General features: G+C 48.3%; 1 protein-coding gene across 5 annotated transcripts in view; it reads right to left on the bottom strand.

Moving 5' to 3' along the window:
• The window catches only part of lars2 (leucyl-tRNA synthetase 2, mitochondrial), a 107747-nt gene that overhangs the window by 52258 nt on the left and 41039 nt on the right, over window positions 1-14450 (bottom strand). For all 5 annotated transcript variants that reach the window (XM_072283299.1, XM_072283298.1, XM_072283300.1 and 2 more), the window contains 2 exons: window positions 13938-14221; window positions 8770-8868 (listed from right to left, as the gene is read on the bottom strand). In XM_072283299.1, the coding sequence (XP_072139400.1) occupies window positions 8770-8868; window positions 13938-14221 (383 nt within the window). The remainder of the gene's footprint in view (window positions 1-8769; window positions 8869-13937; window positions 14222-14450) is intronic.

The raw sequence follows: 14450 nt of genomic DNA, 5'->3' as shown, positions 1-14450 counted from the left end.
GCAGGATTTGGACCGTGGCTCACCCTTCTTCTACTCGTTGGAAAGGTGGCGGGGAGTTCAAAAGCAGCTAGTGGAGCTGCTGGCTGCCGATGGCTCCTCCATCACGGACCCTGATGGAATTAACAACGAGGTCCGTTCATTCTATCGGTCCTTATTCTCGCCTGATCCGTCAAATGCGGAGGCGTGTAATGAGGTCTGGGAGGATTTGCCGAAGGTCTGCCCAGAGGACACAGTGCGTCTGGATGCCCCCCTGACTCGGGAGGAGCTGTCCACTGCCCTTCGGCAACTCCGGAGGGGCAAGTCCCCTGGTTTGGATGGACTGAGTGTTGAGTTTTATCAGGCTTTTTGGGATGTCCTGGGGGATGATTACAGCCTTGTCCTAGGGGAGAGCCTGGCCACCGGAGAAATGCCCCTCTCATGGCGGAGAGCTGTTGTGGTCCTACTGCCCAAGAAGGGAGACCTCCGCCCGCTAAAGAACTGGCGGCCGGTCTCCCTCTTGTGCGTGGACTACAAGATCTTCGCCCAGGCAATGGCCAACCGTCTGGGTTCGGTAATTGGACAGGTGGTCCATCCTGACCAATCTTATACAGTCCCGGGCCGCTCCATCCAGGACAATGTCCACCTAGTACGCGACCTGATCCACCTACTCCAGGAGACTGGGACCCCGGCAGCGTTTCTTTCTCTTGACCAGGAGAAGGCTTTTGACCGGGTGGACCACAGTTTCCTGGTGGGCACCCTGCAGGCTTTTGGGCTCGGACCACACTTTGTGGCCCGAGTTCGGCTCCTGTACTCTGCTGCAGAGTGCCTAGTTAAAATTAATGGATCATTGACAGGACCTATCCACTTCCGAAGAGGAGTGCGTCAAGGGTGCCCCATGTCCGGTCAACTGTATGCGATCTGTGTCGAGCCATTCCTCGGCCTTCTTCGGCGAAGGCTGACAGGTCTGGTTCTGCGTGAACCGGACATGGGGGTCGTCCTCTCGGCCTACGCCGATGACGTACTCCTCATGATGACAGACCCCTGTGACCTGCGGAGGATGCGCGAGTGCCAAGATGTTTTCTCGGCGGCATCCTCCGCCAGGATCAACTGGGCGAAATGTTCCGGACTCTTAGTAGGCCAGTGGCAGGTGGACTCCCTGCCGGAGGAGATGAGAGCTTTTGAGTGGAGCACCAGACGTCTTCTCTATCTGGGAGTCTACCTGAGTCCTTCTGGGGAGACCTGGCTGGCGAACTGGCAGGACCTGGAGACAAAGGTCATGGCCCGGCTAGGGCGCTGGTCAGGCCTTCTCAGGGTGCTTTCCTATCGAGGCAGGGTGGTGGTCATAAACCAGCTGGTGGCCTCCATGTTGTGGTACTGGATGGTCACCTTGGCCCCCCCTGCCCCTTTTGTCGCAAGAATGCAGAGGAAGCTAGTGGACTTCTTCTGGGGAAACAGGAAGCACTGGGTCTCTGCAGTGGTTCTGAGTCTCCCAGAAGGAGAGGGCGGACAGTCGCTGGTGTGTGTACGCACACGACTGGCGGCTCTCCGCCTCAGGACGCTGCAGAGATTCCTGTACGCCGAGCACCCTCCCAGGTGGCACGTGTTGGCGACTTTCTTCCTCCGGAGGGGCTGCTGTCTTGCCGAAGATATGCAGCTACCACCGGCGGGCGTCAGCCATGCTGCTTTGCAGAGGCTGCCCGGCTTCTATCAGGACCTACTGAGAGTCTGGAACATGGTTGCCTCAGGCCGGGAATCCCCTCCTCTGGCAGAGGGCGGGGTCCTGGCCGACCCTTGCCCTGTCTCAACGGATGTCAGTGCGGCTCAGGTGTGTGGAACGACTCGGGCTGAGCTGCTCGTCGGGCCCAGGCCCCGCAGCCTTACCCGAGAGACGAATCCACACAACTTGAGCCGTCTTTCATCAACACCCACAATCCCATTCAGGGATGCAGGCAGGAGGTACCTTTATGGGCTGCTGCTCCACACCCTCCACTTCCTAGCATTTGTCCACCGTCCCGACACGCCATGGCGGTCGGTCTTTCCACCTGGAGGTGAGGGGGGTCCCCAGTGGAAGTCCCTCTACAAGGGAGTCCTTCCCATGCACCTTGGGGATCTCGGCTGGAGGGTGCTGCATAAAGCGGTGCCCTGCAATAAGTTCTTTAGTTTGTACACGGATCTCCCAGCCGCGTGTCACTTCTGCGGGCTGGAGGAGACCGTGTACCATATGTACGTGGAGTGTGTGAGGCTGCAGCCCCTTTTCGCGTATTTGCGTGGGCTGCTTCTCGCCTTCTGGTTGCATTTCAGTCCCACCCTATTCATATATGGTCATCCAGTAAGGAGGGGGGCACAGAGGGATGAGGATGTCCTTGTCAACTTGCTCCTAGGGCTGGCGAAAATTGCCATCCGTGGCTCCTGGAAAAGGGTGGCAGGAGGTTCTCCCCGGGCGGACTGCCTGGCTATGTTTAGGGGGTATGTTCGAGCCCGGGTGAACATTGAAAAGGAATACGCACAGTCCACGGCGACCGTCGAGATGTTCCGGGACCGTTGGGCTCCGCGGGGTGTAAATGCCATCATTGATGAGGATGGCAATATATTGGTTTAACATGTATTGTCTGTTTGTAGTGTAGTAAATGTGTTATTCACTGGGTTTGTAAATATTGCATAGCACCGACATTTGTAATAAAGAATTTTGTTTAAAAAAAAAAAAAAAAAAAAAATGTCCACAGTCTGGATCGGCCTCTGTTTGGGAGGTCTGCCCCTGCGCCGCGGTGCCTGAGCCTGGACCGGCTGCGCCAAGTCCACATGGGCCGGTTTGAGTCGGTCCACCGTGAAAACCTCTTCTCTCTCCCCCCAATGTCCAGCACGAACGTGGACCCGTTGTTCCTGATCACCTTAAATGGCCCCTCGTAGGGCCGCTGTAGCGGTACCCGGTGTCCGCCCCGTCGTACAAAAAGAAACTTACAGTTCTGCAGGTCTTTGGGTACGCAGGTCGGGCTCTGTCCGTGCTGTGAAGTGGGGATGGGGGCCAGGTTACCGAGCCTCTTCCGTGGTCTGTCCAGGACTGCTGTGGGTTCTTCCTCTTGCCCCCTTGGGGCTGGTACGAACTCTCCTGGGATGACCAGGGGTGAGCCGTACACCAACTCGGCCGACGAGGTGTGCAGATCCACTTTGGGCGCCGTGCGGATTCTGAGCAGGACCCAGGGAAGCTCGTCCACCCAATTAGACCCCTCCAGGCGGGCCATGAGAGCCGATTTCAGGAGACGGTGGAAACGCTCCACTAGTCCGTTCGACTGTGGGTGGTAGGCAGTTGTGTGGTGTAGCTGCAATCCTGAAAGGTTGGCCATAGCCGACCACAGGCTGGAGGTGAACTGGACGCCCCTGTCGGAGGTAATGTGGGCCGGTACCCCGAAGCAGGCTACCCAGGTTGCGATCAGTGCTCGGGCGCAGGATTCGGAGGTGGTGTCGGTGAGCAGGACTGCCTCTGGCCATCTGGTGAACCGGTCTATCATAGTTAGGAGGTACCGCGCTCCTCGCCACACTGGCAGGGGCCCCATGATATCCACATGAATGTGGTCGAACCTCCGGCGGGTGGGTTCGAACCGCTGCGGCGGAGCCTTGGTGTGCCGCTGCACCTTGGCCGTTTGGCACTGCATGCACGTTTTGGCCCATTCACTGACCTGTTTACCAAGTCCACGCCACACAAACCTGTTAACGACCAGCCGGACAGTTGTCCTGATGGAGGGGTGCACTAAGTTGTGAAAGGATGAAAACCTGCCGGTGCCAGGCTGCTGGGACGACGGGGCGGGGTTGGCCGGTAGCTACGTCACATAGTAGGGTCCTCTCACCTGGGCCTACGGGGAGGTCTTGCAGCTGCAAACCGGAGACTGCAGTCCTGTAACTGGGGATCTCAGCGTCTGCCTGCTGTGCCTCTGCCAGCGCTGCATAGTCCACCCCCTGGGACAGGGCCTGTATGGTAGGTCTGGATAGTGCGTCTGCCACGACGTTGTCCTTTCCAGAGACATGCCGGATGTCCGTTGTGTACTCGGAGATGTAGGACAGATGTCGCTGCTGGCGGGACGACCAGGGGTCGGACACCTTCATGAACGCAAAGGTAAGCGGTTTGTGGTCTGTGAACGCAGTGAAGGGCCTACCTTCCAAGAACTACCTGAAATGCCGGATTGCCAGGTATAGTGCCAATAGCTCCCGGTCGAAAGCACTGTATTTGAGTTCAGATGGTCGTAGGTGTTTGCTGAAGAACGCCAGGGGTTGCCAGCGACCCTCGATGAGTTGTTCCAGCACTCCACCGACTGCTGTGTTGGATGCGTCCACAGTGAGGGCAGTAGGAACGTCCGTTCTGGGGTGCACTAGCATCACGGCGTTTGCCAAGGCTTCTCTGGTTTTAACGAAAGCGGTTGCGGCCTCTTCGTCCCAGGTAATGTCCTTGCCCTTACCCGACTTTAGAGTGAACAGGGGGCGCATGGTTCGGGCTGCTGAGGGGAGGAAACGGTGGTAGAAATTCACCATACCCATGAATTCCTGTAGGCCTTTGATTGTGTTGGGTCGGGGGAAGTTGCAGACTGCGTCTACCTTGACGGGCAGCGGGGTTGCCCCGTCTTTAGTAATCCTGTGGCCCAGGAAGTCGATGGTATCGAGTCCAAACTGGCATTTGGCTGGCTTGATTGTAAGACCGAATTCGCTCAGGCGGGAGTAGAGCTGGCGGAGGTGGGACAGATGCTCCTGCCGACTATTGCTGGCTATGAGGATGTCGTCCAAGTAGATGAATGCAAACTCCAGGTCACGTCCCACCACGTCCATTAGCCGCTGGAAAGTCTGTGCGGCATTCTTTAGACCAAGCGGCATTCGGAGGAATTCGAAAAGTCCGAACAGGGTGATAAGTGCTGTTTTGGGGATGTCTTCCGGATGGTATCCCCGGACGAGGTCTACCTTGGAAAAGACCCTTGCGCCATGTAGGTTTGCTGCGAAGTCTTGAATGTGCGGCACAGGGTAGCAGTCTGGAGTTGTAGCCTCGTTCAGTCTGCGGTAGTCACCGCATGGTCTCCAGCCCCCCGTTGCCTTGGGCACCATGAGAAGGGGGGGGCCCATGGGCTGTCGGACCGTCGTATGATCCCCAATTCGTCCATCTTGAACTCCTCCTTCGCCAATCGGAGCTTGTCCGGGGGAAGCCTTTGAGCACGGGCGTGGAGGGGTGGTCCCTGGGTCGGGATGTGGTGCTGTACTCCGTGTCTGGGCATGGCTGCCGTGAACTGCGGTGTCAGTACTGATGGAAAATCCACCAGGACCCTGGTGAATTTGTCGTTGGACAGCGTGATGGAGTCCAGGTGTGGGGCTGGCAACTGTGCTTCACTCAGGGAGAACGTTTGAAAAGTCTTGGCGTGGACTAATCGCTTCCCTTGCAGGTCGACCAGCAGGCTGTGGGCTCGTAGAAAATCCGCCCCCAGGAGTGGTTGGGCCACGGCGGCCAGTGTGAAGTCCCATGTGAACCGGCTGGAGCTGAACTGTAGCCGCACCGTGTGGGTGCCGTAGGTTTGTATTGTGCTGCCATTTGCGGCCCTCAGGGTGGGTCCCGGTTCTCTGTTGCGGGTATCATAACTCGTTGGAGGTAAGACGCTGATCTCCGCTCCGGTGTCGACCAAAAAGCGGCGTCCCGACTGCTTGTCCCAGACGTACAGGAGGCTGTCCTGATGGTCAGCCGCCGTAGCCATCAGCGGCGGCTGGTCCTGGCGTTTCCCGGGAATTTGCAGGGTGGTCTGCAGCGGCGGGCCTCTGTGCCCCACCACTGGTGGTAGAAACACCATTGTTCATTGGGCTCCTCACTCCCGTCGCTGGGTTTTGTAGGCTCTGCTGCCGGGCCTGGTCTGGTCTGCCGTTGGGCACGCGGCTTGGTGATATGTGCGACAGGCGCCCCTCTCTCTTTCCTGGCATTCCACAGCACATCTGCTCGGGCCGCCGCCTCCCGGGGGTTGCTGAAATCTGCGTCGGACAGCAGCAGGCATATGTCCTCGGGCAGTTGTTCTAGGAACGCCTGCTCAAACATGAGGCAGGGTTTGTGTCCTTCAGCCAGGGCCAGCATCTCGTTCATTAATGCTGACGGAGGCCTGTCTCCCAAACCATCCAGGTGCATTAAGCGGCGTGCTCGTTCGCACCGTGAGAGTCCGAAAGTCCTTATGAGCAGGACTTTGAATGCTGTGTATTTGCCGTCCTCCAGAGGCGACTGTATAAACTCCTCAACTTGTGCAGCTGTCTCCTGGTCGAGGGAGATCAGCATGTAGTAGTAACGAGTGGACTCCGAGGTTATCTGCCGAATGTGGAATTGAGCTTCTGCTTGCTCAAACCATAAATGGGGTCACAGCATCCAGAAGCTTGGCAGTTTTAACGAAACTGCGTGAACAGATGCGGCATCGGTCATCTCTGGTCCAAATATCGTTTGGGCCGTCGGGGTCACCAATTGTAGCGGTGTGCTACACACAGCGCTAGAATAACCACACGTAGTCGGTGAGTTAAAGTTGCGATGAAAGAGGTTTATTCAAACTTCGCAGCCTGCTTTTAAGCCTTCCCGTTCCCGCCCTCCCTGGGGCGGGACTGCTGTGGGAATGCATATTCCCAGACCCTTTCCGCGCGCGGGATTTTCCCCCTGCTGGTGAAGATGGCCTGGCGCCCTTTCTGGGGCCGGCCCTCTGCCTGCGCGTGCTATTGTGAGCCGGTTCGTGTGTGCCAGAAAGTGGGTCGCCACAATACTATCTTTTATTTCCTTAATTATCCAAGGCTGGCTCTCCCCACACTTACTGTCCTTACTTTTGACTGGAATATACTTTCGTTGAGCACCGTGAAAAATCTCTTAGAAAGTACTCCACTATTCCTCAACTGTCCTACCAAATAGCCTGTGCTCCCAATCCACATTAGCCAACTCCACACTCATCCCATTGTAGTCTCCCTTGTTCAGGCATAATACATTAGTTTTAGATGTAACTATTTCATCCTCCATCTGAATGTGAAATTCAATCATACTATGATCACTTTTTCCTGAGGATCCCTGACTACAAGATCATTAATCTTACCTGTCTCATTGCACAGGACTAGATCTAAGGTAGTATTTTCCCTTGTAGGTTCACTAACATGCTGCTCAAGAAAGCCATCACAGATGTATTCTCTGGATGCATTGCTGCTTCATATTGATTACAGCTCAGCATTCAACATCATGATACCCTCAGTTCTAATCAACAAGCTCCAGAACCTGGGCCTCTGTACTTCCCTCTGCAATGAGATCCTTGACTTCCTCACTGGGAAACCACAGTTTGTACAGATCAGAAATAACACCTACTCCTCACTGACAATCAACACTGGTGCACCTCAAGGTTGTGTGCTTATCCCACTGCTCTATTCTTTCTACACCCATGACTGTGTGGCTGGGCACAGATCGGGGGGAGGGGAAGGGAGGGGAAACATCAACTCAGACCGTGACAGGCTTGTATTGGGCATTTTCCTGCCTTACAAGGCGCAGATTGGAAGTCTGTGTGGGGCGCCACTCCTCGCACAGACACTAGAGCAATGTGTGGTTAAGTATCTTGCTCAAGGACACAAACACGCTGCCACAGCTGAGGCTCAAACTAGCGACCTTCAGATCACTAGACGAACGCCTTAACCACTTGGCCACATGCCCATCCTTCTATAAAGTTGCCGATGACACAACTATTGTTGGCAGAATTTCAGATGGTGATGAGGAGGTTTCTAGAAGCGGGATAGATCAGCGGGTTGGGCGGTGCTTCAAAATCAACCTTGCACTTGACGTCAATAAGACCAAGAAATTGAATGTGGACTTCAGGAAGGATAAATCGAGGGAACACACGCCCATCCTCATTGAGGGGTCAGCAGTGGAAAGAGTGAGCCGTTTCAAGTACCTGGGTGTCAACATCTCTGAAGATCTATCCTGGCACCCAACACACTGATGCAATTACAAAGAAGGCACAGTGGTGGTATATTTCATTAGGAGTTTGAGGAGAGTTGGTATGTCAGCAAAGACACTCGCAAGTTTCTATAGATGTAGTGTGCAGAAAATTCTGACTGGCTGTATTACAGTCTGGTACGGAGGGGTGATTGCACAGGATTGGAAAAAGCTGCAGGAAGTTGTATACTCAGCCAGCTCCACCTCGGACACCAGCCTCCTCAGCATCAAAGAGGCTTTCTAAAGGTGTGCCTCAAAAAGACAGCACCCATCATTAAGAACCCCAAATCACCCAAAACATGCCCTCTTCGCATTGCTACCATCGAGGAGGAGGAGGTGGTACAGGAGCTTGAAGACACACACTCAACATTTCAGGATTCACTTCTTCCCCCTTGCCGTTAGATCTCAGAATGGACAATGAACCCATGAACATTTCATTAGTATTTTTTCCTATCTTTTTTGAACTACTTATTTAATTTAATTATATATATTCCTTATTGTAATTGTAGTTCTCTTTATTAAAATGTGGTAGCTCTCCATCGTGTCCGATGATGACAGGAATCCTGTGAAATGTACTGCTGCCACAAAACAACAAATTTCATGACATATGCCAGTGATATTAAACCTGATTCTAACTCTGAGAAGCATTTTACAAGCAATAATCTTCAGAGTAAGAGCTGAAGAGTGGCATTACCTAATAGCTGCCTTTTGTGCTGTAAATTACAGTGATTCAACACTGACTAAATGAAATTCATTCCAGCAAGGAATGAGGCAGAAAAAGCATGGAAAATATATTTAATTACTAATATATAGAGGATCATTTTCAAACTCACTTCAGACTGTTATGAGGATCAGGGTATCTGTAGTAATACCAGGCAGAATCCACGAATGTGTCCATGGTATCAGTCTCTCGTCTGGCAGGGCCCTTACACCTGCATGGGAAGAGACAAGTTGTAAGCTCTGCAAGTTTTGCAGCCAGCAACAAACGGGGAAGAGCGTTGAGTGAATCATGCAACATTACAAGCCTTGCTGCAGCAAGCACCATAAGAAGGCAACAACTTAACCAACTATAGGCAAATGACTGGGAAGATAGAAATCCATCTAGAGCAGGGGTTCCCAACCACTTTTTATTGCATAGACCCCTACCATTAACCAGGGAATCTGTGGACCCCTGGATGGGAACCTTGAACTAGAGCCAGAATAATCTCCATTAAACTCTCTTTATTTGCTTCAGTCTTCATAGGCTGACCAGCATCAAGTGTACTCTATGAAAACAATTCCTATTTACTGTTAATAACCCATTATCTGAAAATCTTGAGCAGGAAGCGCAGAATCAAATATCGCTATGATGATTGTACATTCTAGTATCAATTGTTTGGCGACAATAAAGTATAAAGTATGACATTTGGCTTAATGGGTGCTAATTCCTGTGCCACCTTTCACATATTAAGGCCCCTGTTCCCATGCTTCTTTCCAACCACATGAGTCCCAGGTTGCTTTCACTGATGGGACCTTGTTTCCACATTCCATTTCACTCACCCAGGTTTCTGATTCCTGCACGTCCTTGGAAAATGCCCAGCTCTCATATGCTCCATTCCTAGAAACCACCCGGTTCTGTTCCCTACACATCCTTGAAAGTTATCAGGGCCTTGTTTCTCATGCTCTCCTTAAACTTACCGGGTTCAGTGGAAAAATTTATTATTGAACTGTGTAATTTTTTTTAAAAAGAGAAGTAAATGTGTGTTGGAATATCAATAGAATAATATTAAATAGTTAAGAAATTCTGCTTGTTTCAAACAAAAGTGTGTTGGTATAACCGTGTTTAACTGTATATGGTGCACAAGATGTAGTAAAGCTTGCTCTAAAGCATTGAAGAAGTATCTTTCAGCAAAACTGATACTGAGCCACATAAGGAGCTATTGCAGCAAGTGAACAGCACATGAACAAGAGAGTAGAGTAAAGGGACATCTTAGAGGCAGAAAGAAAAGTGGAAAGGCAGTAGCAATTAGGGAAGAAATTCCATGATGCCAATATCCAACCGCTCTAACCATAGCAGCCAAAGATGGAAAAAATAAACCTGTGATGTTCAAAAGTCTTGAATTTGTGGTGTGCAGAGCAATACTGGGTTTGAAGCAGTTATAGAGAAAGGGAAGGGCCAGATATTAAGGTCTTATGAAAGAATGGACGCAATGTGAGAATTGGAATTAGTGTAAGTTTTGAAAAAAAGCAGCACATTTTTACAGTATATAAGATGGACTCTACGAATTCAACAGTGAATCTATAGAGTAGTTAGAATGTGAAACTCACTACCACCAAGAGTGATTAGGATGGCACACACGTATACAGTTGCAAGAAAAAGTTTGTGAACCCTTTGTAGTTACCTGGTTTTCTGCATTAATTACTCATAAAATGTGGTCTGATCTTCATTAAGTCACAATTATAGACAACCACAATCTGCCTAAACTAATAACACACAAACAATGGCACTTTTCATGTCTTTATTGAACACATTGTTTTATTAATTCACAGTCCAGGTTGGAAAAAGTATGCAAACACTTGTGGTTAATAACTGGTAGAACCTCCTCTAGCAGCAATAACCTCCACCAAACGTTTCCTGTAGCTACTGATCAGACTTGCACAACGGCAAGGAGGAATTTTAGACAATTCCTCCATACAAAACTGTGTCAGTTCATCAATATTTCTAGGATACCCTGCATGAACAGACCTCTTCAGGTCATGCCACAGCATCTCGATTGGGTTAAGGTCTGGACGCTGACTTGGCCATTCCAAAACACAAATTTCTTTTTAAACCTTCTGTTGTAGATTTACTCTTGTGTTTTGGATCATTGTCTTGTTGCATCCTTCAACTTCTATTAAGCTTCAGGTGACGGACTGCTACCCTGACATTCTCCTCTAAAATGTCTTCATACAATTTTGAATTTATTGTTCCCTTAGCAACTACAAGCTGTCCAGGCCCTGAGGCAGCAAAGCTGCCCCAAACCATGATGCTCCATCCACCATGCTTCACAGTTGGGATGAGGTTTTGGTGTTGGTGTGCAGTGCCTTTTTACCTTCAAACATAGCAATGTACATTTCTGCCAAAAAGTTCAACTTTCGTCTCATCCTTTCACAGAACATTGTCCCAGATGTGCAGCATTATCTTTTTTTAGAGTGCGGTGGTTTCCTCTGTGGTGTCCTTCCACGAAAACTATTCTTGTTCAGTGTTTGTCTTAAAGTGGACACATGAACAGAGACTTTAACAAGTTCTAGAGATTTCTGCAGGTCTTTCGGTGTTACCCTTGGGTTCTTTTTCACCTCCTTCAACATTGCACATTGTACTCTTGGTGTGATCTTTGCAGGAAGCCCACTCCTGGGGAGAGTAGCAACAGTACTGAATTTCGTCTATTTGTAGACAGTTTCTCTTACTGTGGACTGATGAACACGCAAGTCTTTAGAAATGCTTTTGTAGCCTTTTCCAGCTTCATTCATCTCTACAATTCTTCTTCTAAGGTTCTAAAAGTTGTTTGATCGAGGCATGGTGCACATAAACAGACCTTTCTTGAGAAGAGCAGGTTCTGTCAGTAACCTAATTTTGTGTGTCTTTTTCGTAGGGCAGGGCACTTCTACCACCCACACCTTCAATCTCATTTCATTGACTGGAACTCCAAATATTTTTTGCAGAAGGCATTACCTCAGAGGTTCACATACTTTTTTGAACCTAGACTGTGATTGTTTAAATGATGTACTCAGTATTGACGAGAAGAAGTACAATTGTTTGTGTGTTATTAGTTGAGGCATATTATGCTTGTCTAATAATTCCCCAGACGGATTGAACTGTACTAAGCTCAGAGCTGCTTCTTTAAACATAAATGTTATCTTGCTAGTGGGTTCAGACAAGTTTTAAAAGACAGAAACACAGAGGGGTCAGAAGTTCCCCGTTCTTGCTCGACTGTGAGTGTGCTGCATTTGTAAGACGGTACAGGAATCCTGGTGCTAGTCAGGTAACAAGTTAATTATGGACACTGGGGTTCAGGTTATTTGCCAGTCAGGTTTTAATTGTGTACCCAAACTGACCTCTAATCCAGCTAACCCTATTCCTTGACAACTATTTAATTATTCTGGCCCCAAAATATTTCCTGCAAACCCTTTTAAAATTGACAAAGGATTTACATCCAACCTAGTTTCAGCATCCATCACAGTATCTGTTAGATTATTATTAGCTTTATTTGTCACATGTACATCAAAACATACAGTGAAATGCAACAACGACCAACCAAGTCCAAGAATGTACTGGGGCAGCCTACAAGTGTCGCCATGCTTCCAGCGACAACAACTTATTAACGTTAACCTGTACATCTTTAGAATATGTGAGGAAACTGGAGCACCCAGAGGAAATCAACATGGTCACGGTGAGAATGCATAAATTCCTAATAGTCAGCAGCAGGAATTAAAAACCGATCGCTATCGCTGTAAAGCATTATGATAACCATAACATTTCACTTGCTAACAATCTTTGAATGTTTAAAATTGATCTGATTTCACTGTTTTGTCTTTTGATGGAGATATTAAAACATTATACACTCTAGTTAATAATTCACTAACCAGAAGGTCATATCTTTTGACGTTAGTAAATAAGGATCCACTCTTGTTTCAGTATTGCTAATCCGTAAATCCATTATTTTTAAATAATATGGTTAAAAATTAATTAAGTTTTGGGTTCATGTCTAATGAGATAGGCAGGCCACATGCTTAACTTTGGTTATCAATTGGATTTCCAAGCAAGTATTAGACAGTAAATCCATATCAAACAACATACCTGATACAAAGTATTATTTTAGCTTTGATGATACGAGTGCTTTTTTACAATCAACAAATCTACCAAAATACTGTTTTGGCAACATAAATCCCGTGGAGTTCTTTTTTAATCCAAACTTTGTGATAACATTTTCCCATCTGTGTATTTAAGTCAATACAAATTGAACACATTTTCACATGCTTAAATGGAGAAGGAAAAACAATTAATAAATATACAGTGGAATATAATGTGCTTTACAGTTTATAATGTCTTCACATCAAGTTTCCAAAAATTTCCTTTTGTAACTGCAAACTACCAATGAATGGTCATAGGATTTAACAGCATGGAAAACAGGCCCTTCGGCCCAACTCATCCATGCTGACCAATTTGCCTGATTGAGTTAGTCCCATGAGTTAAACTATCCGACTCATGTATCTATTCATATGTCTTTTGAATATCATAATTGCATCTATCTCTACCAGTTCCTCTGGCAGCTTGTTTTGTACAGACAAATCTTGAGGTCCAAGACAACAGCTCCATAAAAATGATTGCACAAACGGATAGGTAAAAAAGGCATATAGCATGCATGCCTTTTTTAGTTGAGGCACTGAGTTCAAGAGTCAGAAAGTTATGTTTCAACTTTATAAAACTCAGGTTAGGCCACATCTGCAGTATTGCAATAAATTCTGGTCACCTTGTTATGGAAAGGATATGGAGGCTATGGAAAAGGGGCAGAAAGGCCTAGCAGGCTGCTGCCTGGATTAGAGGGCATGCACTATGAAAAGAGTTTGGACACATTTGGGCTGTTTTCTCTGGAAGGGCAGAGGCTAAGGGGAGACCTGATAGGTTTATAAGATTACGAGAGGCACAAACATCTCCCGGACGAATCTAAACAGTCCTACAGTTGTATTTTGAAGAAGTTACGAGAGATTATATCCATGTGCAAGAGAATGATTATTCTTCAATAAGACTTTCTGGTGATTAACATGGTTATTTGAGGGAGCTTGCTGTTCACAAATTTGGCTTTCTTATTTCCAACATGAAACAGGTGGGAATGACCATAAGTTGTGATGTATGCCATAAATATGCAAAATCAGTTCATGTTCAATCTTCCATGCATTCCCAGTACCGTTGTTTTAAAATTCAATAAGCAATTACAGCTGTTTTAAAACTAACCTGTTGAGGAAACAAATTATATTTACTTACTTGGGACAGGTACAATTTAACCATTCAGAGGCTGTAGATAGTGGGGAAATTCCTTTGGCTGTAAATGACTTAAGCTTAGGTAAAAGAACAGGCAGGTCTTCAAAAGGGACTGGAACAGCACCACAAGACAGGCAGTGGATGATAGGAATAGGTGTTCCCCAGTAACGTTGCCGGGATATCAACCAGTCACGCATTTTTGGACTTGTAAGATAGCCACCAATTCCAAGATCTTGTGCACGCTTCAGTATGGCTTGAGTTGCAGACTGTCTCTCCAGTCCTGTAAACTGAAAGATCAACACAACCTGATTTAACATTATAAACTAATTAGAGCAATTTAATTTCGTTTCCAAGATCTGATGTTGCCCACTATTGCCCATCTCCATTGGCCTCAAGAGGTCACAATTTGCCATTTTCTTAACCTGTTGCAAGTCTTTCTGGTAGGTACTTCAACAGTCCGATTGGGCATGAAGTTCCAGGTTTCAGACCCAATAGTAATGAAAGAATGATGGTTCT

Source organism: Mobula birostris, chromosome 19, assembly GCF_030028105.1.
Source record: "Mobula birostris isolate sMobBir1 chromosome 19, sMobBir1.hap1, whole genome shotgun sequence".
Taxonomy (NCBI): Eukaryota; Metazoa; Chordata; class Chondrichthyes; order Myliobatiformes; family Myliobatidae; genus Mobula; species Mobula birostris.
Note: the sequence above shows the minus strand (reverse complement) of the source record. Positions and strands in the feature narration are given on the sequence as shown.